This window comes from Passer montanus, unplaced genomic scaffold (assembly GCF_014805655.1).
Source record: "Passer montanus isolate IOZ18808 unplaced genomic scaffold, ASM1480565v1 scaffold116, whole genome shotgun sequence".
NCBI classification, from domain to species: domain Eukaryota; kingdom Metazoa; phylum Chordata; class Aves; order Passeriformes; family Passeridae; genus Passer; species Passer montanus.
Window position 1 is genome coordinate 679,785 of NW_024358278.1, and position 21,822 is coordinate 701,606.

Consider the following 21,822-nt stretch of genomic DNA (forward strand, 5'->3'; position numbering starts at 1 on the left):
GGGTCACTTTCTAGTCAGCTTAGTTAACTGTCCCTGGACACAGAGGTGTCTTAAACAAAAACAAAGGAGAGGGAACGGCCTCAGGCTGTGCCAGGGCAGGCTCAGGGTGGGCACCAGCAGGAATTTTCCCATGGAAAGGCTGCTCAGGCCTGGGAACTGCCCAGGGAGGTTTGGAGAGCCCATTCTGGAGGTGCCCAAGGAAGGCTGGGACATGGCACTCAGTGCTCTGGGTGGGGACAAGGTGGGCACTGGGCACAGCCTGGACTCCATGGCCTCGTGGGTCTTTTCCAACCAGAAGCATTCTGTGATCCTGTGGAAAAGGAGCCTGGCAGCCTCCTCCTCCTGCCCCCAGAGGATCTCCCCCCGTGTCCTGTGCCCAGGGGGTGTGACAGCCAGTGCCAGCTGTGCTGCCCAGCCCCACGGCACCACCAAAGCCCAGGGCTGGCACAGACACCCCATCCACAGCCCACCAACGTCCTGCCCTTGTGGAAGAGACCCAATGGATGCCTTCCAGCCTGCCCAGGCAGGCAGAAATCACCACCTGTGATGGATTTCTCCAGTCTGGGGCCTCAGGCGCTGGGCAGAGCATCAGCTGAAGACAAAACTGGGTAAAAATTCAAAGCCAAGCGTTTCTTCCAACAAACCCCATCAGCCCAAGTGGATGCCATCAATCCAGTACACCGTGACCCCATCCAGGTCAGGAATGAGAGTCCCAACCACAGTGCACCCCATTTAGCTAATTAACATCCTACAGCTGCCCCAGGGCTGTGTCTACCTCAGAATCTGACACTGGTTAAAGTGTTTCAAATAGGGCCACGATGTTCTACTGAAGTGAAAGGAAAAGGTCCCTGCAATGTGGACACAGCCAGGCTGCCCTAAAAGCCAAACCATTAACCCACTTTTTGTTGCTGGGAGCTGCATCCACATGTGGGGAGGTGGGAGCAGAAACAGGGCAGCTTTAATGATACGAATATCCTTTCAAGACCACCCAAAATACCTTTCAGCCGTCCAAACCAGCTTCTTGGTTTATTTATTTCTCTCCTAATAACTCTGGCTAGGTCTGGACTAAATTAAGCAGCTAACCCGTTTAAAGCACAACCCGACAGCTCAACAAGGAGAATTTACAGCCGGGCTGGGATCCCATCCAGGAGGCTCCAAGTGCCACGGTGGGCTGGCACACAAGCCCAGCTCCCTTCTGGCCAAGGACAGGGCCTGGCACGTTCTCCCAGCTTGGTGGGGGAGACCTTTGTGGCAGCACCACAGGAACGTGGCCATGCCATTGCTCCTGTGTGGCCCCAGCTCTCCCAGCAGGAGAACACCACCCAAAAGCAAAGTAAGCCCCCAGAGCATCAGCCTTAACTTCTCAGAGGCTCTGAGCACAAACCCAGAGACCTTGGGCTATCTGCTTCTTGCCCCTCATGCAGGTCCCATGGAAAAATGTAAATGGTGAGGGGAGAAAAACACCCAAACCTTTCTTGTCTCACTCTTTATGCAGTCAAAAGACAAAATGCCATGTAGTCATGTGGGCTTGTTTTTGACTGCTATTATCTCCATATTGGGATTTGCTGTTATTATCTCCACACTGGCTCTGCCTAAATCCGTATACAGAGTGTGATTTCCTCCTCCATTTTAAGACATACCATTATGCAAATGTTAGTAATGCATATACATTCGTTCACACTGAGCAGTGTCATCACAGAATCACAGGATGGTTAAGATTGGAAGGGACCAACTATTTCCTATCAGCCACAGAAAGCAATTTAATGCATATACACTGAGTTCTCCTGCCTTGCAAGTGATGTTGCTAGTTACATCTGAGGAGAAATCTTTGAGAAACCACTTTAAAAATGCTTTAAACACTCCTCCCACCAATCTTGAATCATAAAAGTGTCACAAAGCATCCTCCAAAGCCTAACTCGCTGTATAATAACAAGCAGCAATGTTAGCATAAGAACACATTTTCCACAATGACTTTAGTGCATTGAATGTTCTCCAACAGAAGAATCAAGCTCAGTTTAGCAGCACAGATTTAACCACATCTACAAACATGAGGAGGCTGATATGAAATGTAGAGCTTGAAATGTTTACTGTACCAGAACTTGACTGGTTCTCAGATGGCAGATGGCAAACTGATGTGAAATGATGTGGATCGGATATTAAAGGGGGGAAAATGAGCTGAATGCAAGAGACAGAAGAAAGAGATTGATTATTAAATGCTACAGGAAAAAAGGCATCTCGACAGCGTTTTTCAGGCTGAAAACTCTTACAGAAAGGAAAGGAACAGATAGTAGCTCTTGAAAAAACACTCTCCAACCTCCCCTTCTCCTTAAGCACCCCCACCCAGAGCAGCAAAAGCAGTGAGAGACCAGACCCCATCAGGCACCTGCTGAGGCCACGGAGCTACACCAGCCAAGGATTCAGTCCACCCAGCTAACCATCCTCCCCCAAAGGAGAACATCGACCCTAAAAATAAATCATTACTAAGCATGTGTCACCCAGCTTCCCTGTTATGCCTCTCTCCAAAAATGTCATCCTTTCCTGAAGACAAAGCAGGGCTTTCACAAGCTGCAGCGCACCTGGCAGAGAGACGAGCGCACCGTGCAATTACTGGAAACAAACGCCTTTCTCTCACCTTCCCTCTCTTTAGAGGCACATGCAACACGCTCTGAAAGTCCCCGAAGTTAAGCTCTCAACATTAATAAATGTTTTCTTTTCTCCTGCTGTTGTTGTTGTACAAAGCAGACTCACTTTTCAGAGCGGCACGTGACAGGAGTTGGGTCTCGCTCGCTCAGCAAACACACATTATGCAGCTGCCAGAGCTGAAAGCCTGTGTTTAATTTGTCAAAGTTTCCAACTCTTTAGAGATGTAACTCTTTTTAATGGCCCAACATCTCTGATACTTCATCTGGCAAAGAAACCCAGGTGGTTTTCCTTCCCCCCTACTCCAATGCGGATAAAAGCTTCCCCCTGTCCCCTCCTGCCACCCACGCCAGGCTGGGTCTGGCTCTGCACTGCAGGCAGCAAACACAGGCACCTTCCCCACTCCTGGGGCTGCTGCTCTCCCAGTGCCAGCCCGAGGGCAGGGAAGGAGGGATGGCTCCTGGGAACAGGTCCCCTGGCTCCTGGAAAGGGCTGAGGCCACCTCAGCTGCGTGGCTGCGGGAGGGATGCAGAGCTGGGGCACCAGGGGGGCTGGGAGAGGGGAACCACACTCAGCCTGGTGCCACTGCAGGGAGGTGGCTGCGGGAGGGATGCAGAGCTGGGGCACCAGGGGGGCTGGGAGAGGGGAACCCTATCAGCTTGGTGCCACTGCAGGGACAGGGAAGGGCAGCAGCAGGGGCACAGCCAGCGTGTGAAGGCACTTCCAGGCTCGTGGCACAGCAGCCAGAGTGGGGAAGGCAAACCGCAGCCTGCTGCCTGTCCCTGCACTGGCACACCAGGCTGCACTGATTTCCAGCTGCCCCAGGGCACGTTTACCTTGCAGATCATTTCCAGCACGTCCCTGGAGGTGTCCCCAGGCCGGATGACTGTCAGGGCAGGCTGGTTGTTGGGCAGGCAGAACCACGAGGGCGTGAAGTACTCGTGGACCCAAATGTCACAGTCGGGGTTGTGCTGGTGGACGCTGCTCAGGGCCACTTCTTTCTCCCTCTAAAGAGACAAAACCCATCACGACAATGCCAGCCCAACACAGTAACTAGTGCATTATGTGCTGCATCAGAGCCCTCTTAGAGAGAAGATATTTTGCTCCTAAGCCCAGGTTGAAGGCTTGTCTGGACAGGAACCTGCAGTTTTCCCTGAGCAGGGCAGAGTGTGCCTCCTGTGCCACCCACACAGCTACACTGCTGCAGTGTGCCTCCACCCTATGGCTACTGGGAATGCTAGGAATGCAACAACAAAATAGTAGGGATGAAAGCAGATTTGAATTTAAAACCAAAATGTGCAGTGCTTCTGGGCAAACCACAACAAAACTGTCGTGGGTACTGCAGCTCCAGTGCTTAGAAATAGCAAAATAGTAAATATTTGTATTTATTCTGAATTGACTGGCTGCAAACGTGGGGGGAGGAGGCAGCTGGAGAGCTGGGGTTTTACCTTGCCATCCGGGACTGTGTCATCAAAGATCCCTTCCAGAGATTTCTTCACTGAATCCACTCCTTCTCCAAACACCTGAGGAACGAGAGAGGGGATCTGCTTTAAACACCAACGTGACTCCCTGTGCACAGCACATGCCCCGGGCAGAACAGCCTGCCTCACATCCAGCATGGAATTCAAACTGAGAGATACAGCCATCTCCAAACACACTGCCTGCAGAAATGTCTCACTCTTGTAGAAATTTGGGATGGGGGAAACCTCCTTCAGGGTGGGTAAGTCACATCCAGCAGCCCCTCTAACCTCTTTCTGCTTGAGCCTGTCATCCAAAGAGAAACAACACAAGAGCAAGGAGGTGCTTTCAGCAGAGAGGGGATCCCAAACACCAGGGCAGCTCACTCCAGGTGCCATTCCCTAAATACAGGGAAGTGCTGTCCTGTGTCCCCCACCCCATTCCTCCTGAGCACAGGTGTGCCTTTACTGACACAGACACACCTTTGCACCAGTCTGTCCAGACCTGGCCCCCCAACAAGGCCTGCAGGGCAGTGACCTGGGGGACCTCTCCAGCAGTCCCTGCCTCTCTGCTGCAGCTGCACTGGAGAAAAGGAAAATAGCAGCCTGATGGAAGAGAGGGTGAGGGGAAAAACAAGCTGGTGATGGGGTGGTACAGGAAGATTAGAGGCCACTTCTGCTTGCAGGTCTGTCCTGACTTCCCTGGTGGAGCTGAACTAATTTTATCTCTCTTTCTGCTGGGTTTCTCCACCAGCAGAAGTGGGAAATGAACACTTCCCCACCTCTGCCAATGCTGAGGACTCAGAAGGGCTCTGCTTCTGGCTGGCTTTGTAATGACCCAGCTGCCAAAACGTACTCAGCAAACACTGAGGCACAAGGCAGTGTAACCCTTCTCTAATGAAACAGGAGCTGGTAACCCAGCACGAGCCAGGGAGCCAAAACCAACAGGATCCCTGCAGGAGGAATGACCAGACAGGAATATTTGCAACATCCACCCCAAACCAGCACAGGCAGGGTTGGTGCTGCAGCAGAACCCAATAATGAGAACTGAAAAGTTCAGTTTGATAGCTCCACACCAGCACAGCTCTAGGATCAAGCTGCTGGGCTGTTAATTATTGCCTGGCTAAAATGAAGCAGGGACCAGGCAGGATGGAAAAGGTCTCTGCCTTTTGGGGATTTACAGCTGGTTGCTCCCCCATTGGAGCTGGTTGCTCAAGCAAGAGAAATGTGTTCAGGCACTGCATACTCTGCTGCTTCCTGAAAACCTGAAATTTTTACAATTCTCTCCACAATGACTCTCCTGTAACCTGGAACAGAATCCCTCTCCATGCCTGTGCTGGGGAGGAGTGAGGGGGGCAGGAGCAGGGGAGGCAGTGTGAAGAATGCAATTATCTCCACTGAAAGGAAAAACAGAAGTGGGGGGAAAAAACAGGTATGAAAACACAGCACGGGCAGGATCCCAGCTCAGGACAAGGGATTTGGGGCAAGTAAATGCAAAGCAACGGCATCAGCACAAGGAACTGGGAATGTTCTCTTGGAGCTGCATTCCAGCCAAGCCCTGGGCTTCTGCTCAGCCTCTAAATATCAGGTGAACTTTCAGCGTGTTGCTCCAAACAGGCTCATCATCCTCTGCTGAACAAAACAAACACCCACTGCTGCTTGAACAGACAGCACAAGAAATCACAGGGCACAGAACAGCGTGTGTCCCCAGCCTTTCTCCCCGCAAGGAGCGAGAGAAGAGAAAAAAGGCAGAGCCTACATTTCCTGCAATTAGGTGAGGTACGGCTCTCAAAAAGTGAAAGCTGTAATTAGGGATGTTTGGAAAAAACAACAAGGAAGCACCTTCTACCTACCACACTGGAGCACGTTTTCTAGAGAAAGATCTGGGCAGTGACTGGGTGGAAACTGCACAACTTCTGCTTTTTTAAAAATCTGAAGCAGAACAGGGAGCATCCCGACTAGATGCAAAGCTTCTTGTCACTTCAGGAAGTTTTCACCAAACTCAGCTACATTTAAATCACTGTACACTCATCATTTTAAATTAAAAATAACCAAACAAGTCTGGATTGCTTTGGGGTTTTTTCTCTCCAAAGCTGTGTCTGTTTTACACTGCTGCTTTGTTGCTCCTGAGATTAGGGAGGGCACCTGCAGGAAAAGCAGAAGGAGCAGAAATACAACAACAGAATTCAGCTAAAGAAAAGGGCAAATTCCAACCCTTTGGTGGGAGCTGCTGTGCCCTGATGTGCAGCTGCAGTCCCTGCTTTTGGAGGGGATGAGGAATGCCTGACTCTGTGCCAGTGCGAGCTGCGTTCAGCCTGCTAACAAACCACCCTGCAAAGAACACCTCCCCAAACTCCCACCTCTTACCTGGTTAATGCTGGGCCTCCCCTGCTTCTTCTTCGAGGTAGTGTCCAGGCCCCAGAGAGAAGAAAACCTGCTCCTCCTCTTGCTGGCAGACCTGGACATGGCCTGTGTCCTCCTCCTCACTCCCGACTCCCCCGTGCGCGCCGCCACCTGCCAATGCCGCACGGTTCAGCTCCAGAGCTGCAGCACCCCAGCACACCCCTCCCAGCTGGGGGTCTGGGGGGAAAAGGCACATCCCAGGGCAACCCAGGGGTCCCACTGCTGGGGCTGTGGGGATGCTGCCAGGCTGCTGCCTTCTCACTGCAAATTAACTCACTTCTCCCAGCATCCAGTACCAAATATTGAAACGGACAGTACACACCACCTCCATCATTTTGTGGCACTTGAGCTATTTCAAAGGAACCTAATCAGCATCATCATCAAGAAAAACCTCAACACCAGTGAAGGGTTTGGGGTTTTTCTTTCCTTTTCCTAGCAAGGTTTCAAAGCTGGACATGTGAAATCTGAGATTTCCAAACTTATCTGTTCCTTCCCAAAAGCCCGGTCTTCCTCTTTGCTCTTTCCTGTGGAAACACTCTGAGCATGCTGGTGCTGACTCAGGAGTGCAGCAAGGCCAGATAAAGGCTTGCAGGGAGCTCATGGCATTTAAGCCTGCACTTCCTTAAAGATAAGTGACATCTGAAGGATTGAGCAAGGCACAGGAAGGGGAAAAGTGAGCTGAAATGACCCTTCCCATCAGAGCAGCATCAGCTGCTCTGCCACAAAATGCCCCATGGCAACAAGAGACATTGCCTTGACTGAGCCCAGCTATCTGGGAAGCTCTGGAGGAGAGCAGTGGGACATCACCCAGGGCTGAAGAGTCCAGGCCCAAAAAATAATCTGTCAGAGCAGATTTCCCACGTGGAGGTGGCCTGAGGAGAGGAGCTCCTCTCCTGCCAAAAAGGGAGCGGTAGGGAATGGCAGGGCACAGACAGACAGACAGACAGACCCACCCTGCTGACTGCACCTCCTGGAACACCTCAGGGCTGCACTCCCACAGCCCAGAGCAGCAGAATGGCCCCGGGAACAGCCACGTCCCTGAGGGATGTCCCCAGCTGAGGAACTGCCTGGCTGGATGCAGCACATCCAAAATGACAGTGGGATGGACAGAGGGAGCTGTGTGAGGAATGGGGGCTCTCCTTGGGAAACGGGGGGAAATGCAGGAAAAGGAGAACTTGAGCACCACAGCAACACCTCCACGTCCACAGCCTGGCCTGTGAGAGGTACCTGGGACATTCATGCAGAGCCACCTGGGGTAACTCAGCACATCCTTGGATGAATGTACTGAGAAACATCTTCAGGGGACTTGGGTCATGGAATCACAGAATCATTTGGGATGGAGGGCACCTTAAAGCCCATCCCAGCCCCTGCCATGGATGGGACACTTTCCATTGTCCCAGGCTGCTCCAAGCCCTGTCCACCCTGGCCTGGGACACTTCCAGGGATCCAGGAGCAGCCACAGCTGCTCTGGGTAAATTCCCTTCCTGAAACTTGAGTTAGGGCTCCTAGCATGAGGCTGCATTTCCCCACGTTCCTGGGGGCAAAAGAGGACATGAGAGTTTGCTGAGAGGAGAAGAAAACACGTGTCTCTTCCAACACAACATTTTCCAAACACATTTTTTCCCTTGGCTCTCCAGAGACACCAGCATGAAGAGGCAGACTGTTTTTCAGGCTAACGCTCAGAGCTTTGCTTGATGTGAAAAAAAAAAAAAAAGGCATAAATGCAAATTACAGCCCGCCACTTAAAAAATATAATAAATCCACCAGCAATTAGCAGGATGATGACGCTAATCTTTTCATATAGGAAAGAATAAAAACGCCCCTGACAGAATTACAGCTCTGCATTCAATTGAAGGCTACAGCTGACATCTACAAGACAACAGTGGAGCTCAGCTATTCCTGTGGACCTCCAGGAGTCCAAGCTGACACTACAAGAACTTGATTCAAATTCACTAAGACCCCACCACTTTGTAAAATATTTCCCTGTACTTTTAAGAGCTGGGCTGTTAGAGTACTTAAATTTAAACAACCATTATTTGCCACACCATAGGCAGCACACTTGTGGAGCATCAGGTGCTGATGACCAGAGACCAACTGGTCGGTAGTTGGAATAAAGCCAGGTAGGCCCAAGAAGGTCTCAGCCAGCACATGCTGAGGGCTTCAGAATGGCTCCCACTGACTTCATGGGAGGTATTGGATCACGCCTGAGCCTGTGGACACTTGAGATGGCCCTGCTCTTGTAACAGAAGCTCTGTTTCTGGTGGAAATCCCAAACGACACATCTAGGACAGACACAGCCCTTCCCCAAGGCCGTGGCAGCAAGCAGCTGCTCCTTCAGCCACAGCCAGCCCCTGTGGCAGCAGCCCCGGGTCCCAGAGCCCTGCCCACTCACCAGGGCGTGGAAGGAGGACACGGAGAAGATGCCCAGGCGGCCCATGGCCACCTTGGTGGGGCGGCTGGCGAAGGCCAGCAGGCGCTTGGGGTTGGGCAGCTCCCCGCCCTGCAGGCTGGCCAGGTAACAGCGGTACCGGAACAGGTCCATCTGGAACTGCTCCAGGTTCTGCTCCCACACGAAGATCTGCCAGGGAGAGCAGGGGAGAACAGGCTAGCAAAAAATTCCCAGTGACACACCGGTGCTGATCTCATCCAACAAACCCCAACTGCTGATTTTCCCCATTCCCAACCCCCCCAAGGATGCAAACAGTTAAAAGAGTTTTGATTAGATGGAAAACAACTTCTTCTACGTTCGTGGCAAAAGTCTCCTCCTGGGACTGCTGCTCCTTTGATACAATGCTAATTAACAGGATTAAATTTTCATTTTTAATTTTCTTTGTATTTCCAGGATTCTCTGCTCAGCAGTCCCTTAAGAGGCTTCTTTCATGCATCAAGAGCATCTGAGGAACCACAAAAGCAAACCCCACCAAACTCCAGGCACAGGGCATCCTAAATCAGCAGCAGCAGCTTTGCTGTGAGCAACAGCAGAGCTTGAAAAAGTGCCATGCACTGGGGATAATTAATCTGATCAGTGCAAGAGTGCTGTAATCAGCCTATGGAAGGACTTATTTAAATAATTCAAATAGCTTATAGGAAACAGTTTCAAAGCATCCAGACAAACTCAGTTACATAAAGAGAGAGACTGCTCTGCCCTCTCACTGTGACTGACAGCTTTGATGGAGCTCTTTAGCCTCTCCCTCCCTTTTCTCTCCCATTTCCCCTTCTCACAGACTTCCAGGGGGTACAAATCCCTTTAGCCACTTCCCCCCATGCTTTGCATTACAGGCACACTTGGCAGCCGTGGCAGGAGAGCTCCAAACGAGGGAAGCAGCAGCCATATGTTAAGTTTCCCAAAATAAGGTGCTGCTGCAGCAGTGGGAGAGACATCTGCTCCAGGCTCTCTGCTTCTGAAGCCCAGCCACGCTGTCCACTTGAAGGCAGCAGCAGCGGGCCCAGGGGAGCCAGGGATGCAGCCACGAGGTCAAGGCAGACAAGCAGAAACCAGGCACGGCTTCTTCAGCCCAGCTGCCAGCAGCAGCAGCAGCCTCTGGCACAGTTAAGGCAGCAGCAGAGTTTGTTGGTGTGTGAACAGCTGTTCCCCAAGGCATCCTCAGCCATGGCCTGGCAGCCTCCTGCTATCCAAGTCTCCTGGAGGCAGCAGAAGACAGCCCGTGCTGGACTTTAGTGGAGCAGTGGTGCAGCTAAGGCAGCAGCACAGCTCTCCTGCTCCCACCTGCTCCAGGGAGCTCCCAAAACCCTTCAACCCTCGCTAGGGCCTTTTGAGCTTACCTGGTCCAGTATGGTCTTCTTCTTCTTGGAGTCTGTCACGGAGGACAGCTGCATTTCCCCCATCTTCTTCATCTTCTCGTCCATGTCAATCTTCTGCTCCAGCTTTTTGATCTCAGTCTTGAGCAGCTTGAGCGTGTCCTCCTTGTGGTGCTGCCGTGCCACGGCGGTGGCGCACGCCGAGTGGATCGCCGTGATCCAGTTCTCCAGCTCCGTCTGGCTGCACGTCTGCAAGGGGCACAGCAGCTCAGCACCTCCTCCAAACCCACTGCCGATTAACACAGCAGCTCCCTTTCACCTCGAGATTCAAAGCCTTAAATTCACTTATATGCCCCCATCATCCCTAAGCAGGACATTTTTAACTCGGCACCAAGCACTTGGAATGACACCTCTGTGTGTGCTTTGCAGCCGGGGGTGCTTCCCAGCAAGGCCTCTGCAATGACCTCCCTGGCCATCATTCCCAGCTTGGCATTTAACTATGGTTCTGAACTGCAGCTCCTTAAGGCGGGGAATGCACCAGTGCTGCGCTCTTCCCAGGATGGAGAGCTCTTCTGGCATGCAGCAGTTAACAATAAATTAATGGCAGAAAATGTGACCATGAGCGTATCAGTGGTTTACTGGGGTGCACAGACAAACAAGCTTTCTGCTTCTGAAGGTCCCAAAGCACTCTGAAGACACCCCTGTTACCATTAAAGGCAGGCTCATCCTTGTTTCCACAGCTCTGCACTGTCCCTTCCCAAGCATGGATATGGCAGTTTGGGAAAAGGGAACACTCCTCCTTGCTGGAAGTGTCCAAGGCCAGGCTGGACAGGCCTTGGAGCAACCTGGGATAGTGGAAGGTGTCTCTGCCCATGGCAGGGTGTGGAACTGGATAATCTTTAATGTCCCTTCCAGCCCAAACCAGACCATGAGACACCAGGCTGGAGCACGGGACACCAGCACTTCTTTCTGGAAGAGAACTACTCTGATTAGAGGCTTTTGACACACAAAGAAGAATCTTCCCAGATTCTTCTTTCCAGATTTTTGAAATAAAAAGTCAATATTCTTAGGCCTTTTACTGAACTCCATTCCTTCTTACAGCAGGTCATGAAACAAACTTTCCAGACAGCTCAGGGTTGCAGAGGACTTTGTGTGAGTGTCAGCCTGTGGCAATAATCACACTGGTATTTGGCTGGAAAAGCAGCAAGGTGCCAAACCACCTTGCTCTAATTAAACTTTCTGATGATGCCTGATCTATTAATAGACAGCCCAGCATGACTTCTCCATTTGCTGGAGAAGAGGAGGAAGGTCATCCTCGCTGAGGTCACAACCAGCAGCCAAGGATGAAGCTAAGGAGGGCTCCCCAGAGAGGCCACACTGCTGCTCCCCAAACTCTGGTGGCACAAGTGTGTCCCAGAATGACACCACTTTCCTCACTCAGGCTAGAAACAGGATCTCCTGCAGAAGGACTGGCCTCCTCCTTCCCAAAGCCCTTGCCTTCAGCTGGCACTGCCCCCAGGATGTGGCTGAGGGTGGCCAGGCTCTCTGCCCAGGCTGCAGCACCAGCAAGCTCTCATCCCACTGCTGAGGGCACTGGGACCCCCTTGCTGAGGAATGTCTGCTGGAAACACAGGAATTACTTGCCATAACAGCAGACATTTTGCCCAGTCAGGTGCTGAAACCTCATCCCCAGCACAGAAGAGATCAGCACTGGACTTAGAATGAGCTTTGTTAATTCCCAGCAAAATCCTAACAGCGTTTGTTATCTTATTAAATTTCAAAGTATTATCTGCATACCACTAGATTCATTTTTCTTTTTGGATTCCTGGGGAGAGGGAGGGGAAAAAGGGTCTGGAGTGGATTTTACGCCCCTGGCAGATAAGCAGGGATGGAATGGCTGCCCTTCCCGAGGGGAAGGACACACCACCAAGCTGCAAACACCTCGTGGTGTCACAAGCTGCTGGGAGCTGCGTGTGCCATGTGCCAGGGTTTGTGTGGGCACAGCCAGAGCCACGTGGGAGGGATGGGATGTCTCAGGGCGCAGTGCAGTGGGCAGGCTCCTTTCCAGGTGCCCAGGGTGTGTGGGATGCCCAGCAGCCCTGTTTTCCCTTGCACAGCATACAAACAGCCCCTGCTGCTGCAGCTCTGTGCTGGCTGTGGGGCACAGCAGCCACTGCTCTGAGCATCCCCTCCTTCTGCCCTGCTCCCCTGGCACGAGGGACACATCACACAACGTTTCTGCCAGCAGAAATGACTGGGTTTTGCTTGAAAAGGCTCAGTTTTGCTTCCTCCCTACACAAACACCCACCTGTGGCATAATGACACTGGGCTCTGGGGGAATAAGATTTGGGGTGAGTCTGGGAGCCCACAGGAAAAACAGAGAAGGATTCTTTGTAAGGACATGGAGGGACAGGACACAGGGAATGGCTTCCCACTGCCCGAGGGATACTGGGAAGGGATTCCTCCCTGTGAGGGTGCTGAGTCCCTGGCACAGGGTGCCCAGAGCAGCTGGGGCTGCCCCTGGATCCCTGGAAGGGTGCAAAGCCAGGTTGGGCAGGACCTGGAGCACCCTGGGACAGTGGAAGGTGTCCCTGCCGTGGCAGGGGTGGAACAAGGTGATCTTTAATATCACCTCCAACCCAGGCCATTCTGTGGCTCTATGATTCCCTCTCACCTGGAGGAAGGTCTCCAGGTGCCAAAATACTCATCCCCTTCCCAGGGAAAACATGAAGGAGAGAGGGGCAGAGCAGTACTACAGAAGGAAAAATCCTATTGAGGTGGCAGGGAAGTTAGTCCACAAAAAGAGATGGGTTTTTTAGTGAGACACTCAGTGCCCCCAAGAATCAGAAAGGCTTTTTTTTGCACCAGTTTGAGAACCCAGCCCTTTGCAAGGACAGCTGCAAGGACCTACAACACAGCACAAATTGAGTTTTTTGCTCTGGAATAGAGGGGAGTGATGATGTGGGGACACATCCTGCCCCAGAGTAGCTTCTGGCTTAAGAAGGCAAGAAACTCCATTGTCACTGGAAAGAGAAATAAAGGGATTCCTCCATGAAGAAAACTGAATCACAAGTGGAGGAAATGCACTCACCTCAGCACTGCTGCCAATTGCAAATAACAGAATGTCACACCCCACTTAGTGCCAGCTTGACATAAGAAAGGGGATGACAACCTAAATATCACTCAGGGAAGCAGTGGTTACCAAATGACAGAAATCTTTTCAAGTGAAACACATCAACTAATCTATGGCCTTTGATGCAAGTCCTGGGATTTATTTTTTTTAAATGTACCCAGCAAAATTGAGACATTTCTATTTCCTGATTAAGAACCAAAGCTTGCACTTCCAGTCTCCTCTGGGGCAGCAGCAAGGTGTGTGAACAAGGGGCAGCTGGATTCTGCAGCCCCTCCAGACATCCCTTTGCACTTCCAGCTGCTCCTGCTCTTGTCAGCCCCTCGAGCCCCTCCCTGCAAGGCCCTCCTTTGACACAGAGAGTGGCACAGCACATTTAGTGCCCAGCTGGATGTCCTGTGGGGTGACTGGCTTGGTCTGGGTGCTCTAAGCATGCTGCCCAACCAGGGATGCAAGAGCATTTCTTCATTCTTTGCCCCAGCCATCTACACAAGGGGGGTCCAGCCAGTTATTAAAAAAGCAGATTTGACACTGATCACGTTCAGCTCATGTTCTTCCTCTAGTGCTGCCAAAGAAAACCCCAAACCTCCTGCAGCCAGCGGGATTTCCCACCCACCTCAACCACAGCTAGATGCCAGAGCTAGAGGCAGAAGGGAACTCTGCAGAAGCCAACCTGGAAGAGGAAAGCGTCGCCGAGGGAGTTGCTGAGGCAGAAGACGAAGTCCTTCTTGGGGTGCTCGGGCACGGCCTGCACGATGCTGTTCTCCACCCAGACGGCGTGCTTGGGGACGCTGTTGTGGTCGATGCCGGAGCGGCCGTCCGTCTCGTAGAAGAACAGCGTGCAGCCTGCAGGACACAGGGGCAGCACTGCAGAGGCTCTGCTGGTGCTGCTGCCAAGCAGGCACGCCACGAGCTGTGAGCCCTGACGCCCGGCTGCTTTGTGCACCCCGAGCTTTGCACTCTCTAGGACTGCCAAAAGTCATGGGCAGTAAAACACACTCCCAGATGAGAAACAGCGTAAGAAATCCCAAATTTGGGGCTGTCCATGGCCACCCCATCACACACGGTGAGATCCCAGGGGGTGACAGCCAGCTCTGGGAAAAGACTGGACCCCCGGGCATGGCCCAGCCTCAGCCTCTGCAGCTGCAGTGTCCCCAAGGCAAAGATCAAGCCATTTAATTACTGGATGCAGACAGCAACTGGAATTAAGTAGCTGGGATGAGCTGTGCTTGCTGAAAGACTGATGGATAAAAAAAACTTAGCTGGGGACAGCAAACAACCTGCTCGGTGTTACAAAATAATCTTTACAATCCTCCCCAGGAAGGAAAACAAAGAGCAGAGCAAGGGTGCAATTTGGGAGATTCCAAAAAGAAAAGGGTCTCCTCCTCTCCCACCTTCCCACACTGTCTCCAGTTGTTTACAGGCTGGCACATAGTTGCTGTGTCACTGGAAAGGGATGCTCTGGTCACTGGAAAGGGATGCTCCAGCCTCCCAAAAAACAATTTGCAGCCAAACAATGGCAGCTGTTCACTTCAAAGCCCCGGTTAAACACTGCCAGCATCAAGGCACGGCAATCCAAGGAGTTAACACTCCACTTGAGCCAAAGCACTTCAAAACAACATCACTCCCCTGCTCATCCTCCCCCTTTCTTCTCCCAGATGGCCCTTTGTTCGCCAGCTCCTCACAGCAAGACCTTCCTGCCCCTCCCAGGAGACCAGGGCTGCCCTCACCTCCCTTCTCCTCTCCCCCCTCCCCAGCTCTGCAGCCACCCCAAGGAAGAGCTGGCTCCAAACTCTGCTGCTGGCTTTAAAATAGCGCTGCAAATCAAAAACAAACAAGCACTCTAGGAAGAGCTCTCTGCGGGGAGGGCAGGGTTTGACCACACTGAGCTTCTGGGTGACCCCAGCCAGAGCAGGACACACGGCTCTGCCTCTGCTGGCTCTGGCCACAGCACAGCAGAGGGAGGCCGGTCCCAAAGCTGTGGCTTCCCGTTTCCCTGCTGATGAAGCACATGAAGATGAGTTTCTGAGCATGTGCCCAGCAGCAACTGCAACAATCCAGAGAGAGGAGGGTCTGTGGCCGAGGGAGCAGGGCAGCTGGGTGCCCACCACAGGGTGGGTGACACGGCCAGAGTCACATGCCAGCCTTGGTGACCAACCACAGCTTCCTGTCCAGCCTGCAAACGTGAGTGTTTATACTCATGAGGCACCTCTGGGGGAAGGAGACATACAGGAGGGATGCAGAGCATGGCAGAGCCCCTGTGTGAACACCAGCCACTGTCACCAACACACACCTTTGTGTGCCTGCAGGGGCACACGGGTTTCACTCAGCTGCCAGCGAGCCAGGGACACCTCATCCAAGGGAACACCCAATGCCCTGATGGTGCCAGCAGGGCTCCCAGCAAGGCATGGACCCTACACACTTGGGGTGCCTACATTGAGCACATCAGCAACCACCACTAAAACCTCTGCAGAACAGCAGGGCCACTTCCCCACACTTGGCGTCAACTGAAGTTCACAGCACCTCCTCTTAAGAGTCCCTGGTTTGGCCACCCTACAGGACACACCCCTACCTGCCCTCCCCGTACCTTTCAGCGACACCCAGTAGTGCTTCCACTTCCTGCGCGTGGCCGACTCCACCTTCTTGTTCTTCTTGTGCACCAGGAAGTTTTTGACGGCCAGGGCGCCGGCCTTGCGCACGGTGCCCTGCGCGGCGCTCAGCAGGATGTCGGACTGCCCGGGGGAGCTGAGCGTGCCGCTGCTCTGCTCGTCGCTCAGCGCCGAGCCCGCCTCCTCCAGGTGCTCGCTGTTGGCCGTGCTCATCTCCAGCTCGCGGCGGAAGTTCTCGTAGACGCCCTGGCGCAGCCCGTCGCCCGCCGAGCTGCTGCCGCTGTCGCTGCCCACGAAGGCGCGCCCGGCGGGCGGCGAGTAGCTGGCCGTGGTGGCGTTGGAGCGCCGCGACAGCAGCTCCGTGTCCGTGGCCGCGCCCTCGATGCCGCTGTCCGTGAACTCGCTGCCCTCGCCCGCGTTGACGTCCTGCTCGGGAGAGAGACACGGGTGAGGGGAGAGCTTGGCGAGAGCCCGCGTGCGCCGCGGGTTTTCACGCCTCCATTTTGGCTGGAGATGGAAATCCCGTGTCTCCTCTCATCCCTAAGGCAAACAAGTGGAGGAAAAGGTGGGGTGGTGACAAACGCTGCTGTCCACTTTGGAGAGAAGGGTGCAGGAAAAGGTGGGGGGTGACAAACACGGTTGTCCACCTTGGAGAGAAGGATGGAGGAAAACATGGTGGGGGGGGAGAGAAGGGTGCAGGAAAAGGTGGGGGGTGACAAACGCTGCTGTCCACTTTGGAGAGAAGGGTGCAGGAAAACATGGTGGGGACAAACAGCTGCTGTTCACCTTGGTGGAGGGAGGTGGAGGAAAAGGTGGCATGGTGACACACAGGCATTGTCCACCCTGGAGAGAAGGGTGAAGGAAAAGGTGGCATGGTGACAAACAGACGCTGTCCACCTTGGAGAGAAGGAGGGAGGAAAAGGTGGCATGGTGACAAACAGACGCTGTCCACCTTGGAGAGAAGGGTGGAGGAAAACGTGGGGGGGACAAACAGCGGCTGTCCACCTTGGAGAGGAGGGAGGAAAAGGTGGGGGGGTGACAAACAACTGCTGTCCACCTTGGGGAGAAGGGTGGAGGAAAAGGTGGCATGGTGACAAACAACTGCTGTCCACCTTGGGGAGAAGGGTGAGGGAAAAGGTGACATGGTGACAAACAGGCGCTGTCCACCTTGGACACAAGGGTGAAGCTGCCCCATGCGTTTCCCTCCAGTTTTCACCACTGAACATCTCACAGCTCCAGGGCTGTACTTTCCCAGTTGCTGCAGGAGTCCCTGTGGGTCTACACTTTGCCGCTGGGGCACCTAAGGCAAGATTCCTTTCTCCTGGAGACAAACAGCTGGAGGAAAAGGTGGGGTGGAGGCAGAGCTTCCAGCACAGGTTAGGAAAGAACAGTTCCACATGTGCCACTCCAGGGTGGGGTGGAGGCAGAGCTTCCAGCACAGGTTAGGAAAGAACATGTGCCACTCCAGTTGGTGCCTCCACGGCCTTGGCAATTTGGGATATAAGATGCAGCATCATCTGTTTACATTAAGACAAGTTAACGGTGCTAAAGGTTTTGCAAAAGGAGAACATATGGCAGCAAAAACTGGCAGTGTCGAGAAAAGCAGCGCCCAACCTACGCGTTTTGAGGAGAAAACATTGATATTGTGCATTCACACCTACAGCTGAACACACATTTCAGACACCCCAAGGCTGACCTTTGAAAATTACGTAACCAAAAAGGCTCTTATTTTTCTTTTCCTCCTGACAGGTTAACGTGGCTGAGATTATTTCTGTTCTCATCACAAACTGTAATGATGGGCCATGTGATGTTCCCCACCAAATCCCACAGACCTTTCCTGGTCCCCAGGAACTTGCAGTGCAAGGATCAGAAGAGACAAGAGTACAGTCAGCTGGACCAAGGCAGGAGAAAACCCCACTGAATTGGGGTTTTGAAGGCTGTGACTCAGCCTGGCCCCTGCCACAAGGCTAATCCCCCCAGGGGGATGCCCATCACCACTTCGGTATCTACAGGCATCTGTGGCAGATTTTAGAGGACAAATGAAGGCCAAACTCTGTAAATAGAAACAAATATTTTAGGTACTTGAGCGAAGAGGATGCAAAGAAGTGAGAAATATGGCCAAAACCAACAGGAATTTCAGCCTCTACCTCTCCTGCAAGAGCAGCTAGTTCTTGATTCACAAGTTAAAAAAAAAAAAGAAAAAAAGAAAAAAAAGAAAAAAAAGAAGAGAAGAGGTAGCAGAATGGAGTATTTATTTTGAGAGAAAACAAGCTTCCAGATGTTGGTTCAAGCACCAGTTTTCTTTGTATCCAAGAGCAGCTCTGTGGAAACAAAGAAACCCTCCATCGGCTCAGTGTGAAACCATCCTCCTGCGGAGCAGGGGCTGGAGGGGAGCTCAGGGGCAGGGCAAGGGCTGACTAACTTTCCAGGCATTAATTTGCAGTGGATGAGCCCGCTCTTTACAAGCAGGGCTTCCCCAGGGAGGCTCGGGGTCCAGCTGGAAGAAGCAGCCCTTCCTTCCCCGCTGGCCCATGCGGTGATTTAAGGCAGCTCGGGGTGACTGACAGGCTGCTCTGGCCAGGCCCTGCTGCTCCACGTGCGGATGGGCTGAGCAGGCTTTCCTGGAAGGACAGCCCTGCCACAGCCACACCTGCACCCTGCTGCTCCGAGGCTCTTGGTTTTGGGAACACAACTACCTCCACTGGATATTGGGAATGAGGAATTGTTCCCTGGCAGGGTAGGCAGGGCTGGCACAGGATGCCCAGAGAAGCTGTGGCTGTCCCTGGATCCCTGGCAGTGCCCAAGGCCAGGCTGGACAGGGCTTGGAGCAGCCTGGGACAGTGGAAGGTGTCACTGCCCATGGCAGGGGTGGCACTGGATGGGCTTTAAGGTGCCTTCCACCCAAACAATCCTGTGATTCCATGATTCTGTGCTCTACAAAAAGCACACAGTTAGTTCCAAAATCTTAGCCGATGTAACTTTTAGGAAGCATATCTCATGCTCCAGTTAAAATGAGTTGATTTAAGAAAACAAAGAACTACTAGAAGAGACCACCAACTTGAGGGAGATAGGATTTGTAAGGCTACAGCCTGTTCAGATGACCTCGGTGATACACTGTTTTAACTGCATCAGTTTCCCTGTCAATATCTGGGGCTTATTCCTCTGTAACTAACATATGAGCATATCAGCTTATACAAAAAGTAGCTTACGAAAAACCCTCAAGAATGGAGAACTCAGAGTAAACATATTTGTTACACTTGCTCATAAGGTTAAATTGTAGCACATTTTGCAAAGATCTCCACAATCTTTACCACAATTGATAGGCGGGACTCAAAAGATCTTTTCAGTGCAATGCTACAGCCCTGCTGCTAAATTCCCTCTGCTGCCCTTTCCACTCCTCAACACCCCTTATCAAAGCCTCGTGGGCAGCCCACTCAAGGCCTTGGCAGGAGGAGGGTCTGAGCAGAGAAGGTGGGAGCAGCTCAGAGCCCGGAGCTGCCAGCACTGCTCTGCTCTGAGTTACCAAACAAAATGTGCATGGAGGGAGCCTCGTGTGCCCTGGGAGCAGAGCAGGGCTGGGCTCAGCAGGGCTCAGGGCATTCTCAGAGGTCTCTGCTTCTGAGTTCCTGCTGCAGTGCCAGCTCTCTCCCATCCTCGGGAGCCTCGCAGCGCTGCACGGAACACGCTCGGCTCAGGGTTCTGCACAAAGCACAAAAGCTGTAATGCTGTCATCCCACAGAAACCTGCTGGGGCTGAGGGCGGAACAGTCCCAGGGCAGGAACAAACCACAGCAGGGCTTGTGAGCACAGGCTCGACTCGAGATCACCCTGTGGACAGGAGAAAGGCACGTGCAGGGCAGGGGCTGAGGAAGGGAACTGAAGGGGCTCTGGACTCTGCTGGGATGGGGAGATGTGGGAAGCAGCAGCAGAGCTCCCACTGGGACCTGGGATCCCTGGCAGGGCCAAAGGGCTTGGAGGAACCATCCTGTCCCTGAGGTGCCCAGGGCTATGAAAGGAGGCTCAGCTCACAGTCCTGAAGGGAAGGAGGAGGGAGAGGTGGGATGCCCAGTGCCACAGAGATCAGCCCTGGAACAGGGACCAGGGGCTGAATGGGGCCATTGTCACCAACCAGGGCAGCCCCAGGAGCATCCCAGTGCAGCCAAGTGCAATGAGTTATCACAGCCCCATCAAGGGCAGAGAGCAACTGAACTGCTGAACCAAGTGGGTAAAGTGCTGCTGCAAGCATCAGCTACCCACTTAAATACAGGCTTGTTTCTTCACACCAACACGGGGTTTCAGGCAAAACAAGCAAAACAAGGCAGTGGGGAATAGAGCTGTAATGCACAAGCTACATCAGGCTAATGTACCTGGTGCTGTAGCTTTGGCATATGCTCACGTGGTACTCACACCCTGGTGCTGTAGCTTTGGCATATGCTCACAACTCTGCATGTCTGCTGCAGCCATATCTGGTAAATAATTTCAGCTAAATTTAAAAGATAAACAGAAAAAAACCCCTTTGCTTCAGGAAAAAAGTCTACATTCAGCTAGCAAAAATCAGGGGAGGAGCTTTGGGACAGTTCCAGGTGTCCCCATGTTGAACATACCTGGTAGTGGCTCTGCTGGAAGAAACCACAGGATGGGACAAGCCTTGCCCAGCTCTGGCTCATGGCTGGGCACACTCGGAGTGCCTGCAGGAGCTGCACTTCCCAGCACCAGCCCTGCCACGGACACGGACACTGACAGGCCTGGGTGAATCACCCTCTCCTGCCCCACCAACAGCGCTGATTCACGGGCACTTGGGGCTGCTTTAGTAGGAAAAATATCTTACTTCCATAAATATAAACAGTTCCTCATGGCTAAAACTCCTTTCTAAATGAAGCGTTACGTTAAAAGTACAGCTGAGTGGGGGTTTGCCTGGGAAGGGGCTCCCTCCAAGCCAATGCACATCCTTTGTTCCCCGTCCTGTTGAGCAAGAGAGCAATCAGATGCTCACACTCAGCAAGAGTGATTGCACACAACCTGTCTGGCTGCTCCTGGGGCGAGCACCACAGAATACATTTCAAATGGGCCAGCAGCCTGATGGTTTGCATGCTTTTATCTGACTGGTGTCCCTTTGAAGCTCCTCTGTGGAGAAAGATTGGCCTGATAAGTGTTTTTCCTTTCTTTTCAGGACTGACTCTGCCATCATTTGATGGTCAAGGTATGGCTTGCTGCAAATCCAGATTGAATCCTTTCTCCACAGTCACGTTGAAAAGCAAAAATAAATCATGGAGTGCAACTGAAACCTGAGTGGGGGAAATGGTTTGATTCCTGCTTCTGCACTCACTGCACCGGGGCAGCAGCTCTTGAGATGTCTGAAAGAGTCAAAAATTTTAAAAATTTAAATTTAGGAAAAACAAAATAAACAAATCCTTCCATGTGCCATTAAAAGCTGCTCAGGTTAGTTTAATAAGCAAGCAGGTTTGGGTCATGGTTCTCTGAAATCAGATTTGCCCCTGACAAAAGGGACTAACCCACACCTCCAGACACTTCTGGCAATCAACTGCAGCCTTATGATGAAAGGATGAATCAGTCACAGGTGTCTGGGCAACAATCCCTGGGAAAGTCTCAGGGCTAAGCTGTCACCTCAGCTCTAGGCACGAGGCTGGGCAGCACTTCTGGTTCACTGATTCCCCAGATGTTTTCCAGCCAATATGCGGGCCCTTGCAGAAGGATCATCCCTGTGCCTCCCCAGGGAATCTGCCTTTCTTATCTTGGGTGCCCTAAAGGCAAATCATGGACACACAGGGACTCCTGCAGCAGGCAGGAGAGTACAGCCCTGGAGC

The 21,822-nt window shown here is 52.6% G+C and overlaps 1 protein-coding gene across 8 annotated transcripts in view; it reads right to left on the reverse strand.

The window, feature by feature from the left end:
- The window catches only part of TIAM1 (TIAM Rac1 associated GEF 1), a 150,959-nt gene that overhangs the window by 40,620 nt on the left and 88,517 nt on the right, over nucleotides 1–21,822 (reverse strand). For all 8 annotated transcript variants that reach the window (XM_039697027.1, XM_039697030.1, XM_039697029.1 and 5 more), the window contains 7 exons: nucleotides 15,977–16,424; nucleotides 14,063–14,235; nucleotides 10,284–10,508; nucleotides 8,893–9,078; nucleotides 6,465–6,611; nucleotides 4,089–4,163; nucleotides 3,477–3,647 (listed from right to left, as the gene is read on the reverse strand). In XM_039697027.1, the coding sequence (XP_039552961.1) occupies nucleotides 3,477–3,647; nucleotides 4,089–4,163; nucleotides 6,465–6,611; nucleotides 8,893–9,078; nucleotides 10,284–10,508; nucleotides 14,063–14,235; nucleotides 15,977–16,424 (1,425 nt within the window). The remainder of the gene's footprint in view (nucleotides 1–3,476; nucleotides 3,648–4,088; nucleotides 4,164–6,464; nucleotides 6,612–8,892; nucleotides 9,079–10,283; nucleotides 10,509–14,062; nucleotides 14,236–15,976; nucleotides 16,425–21,822) is intronic.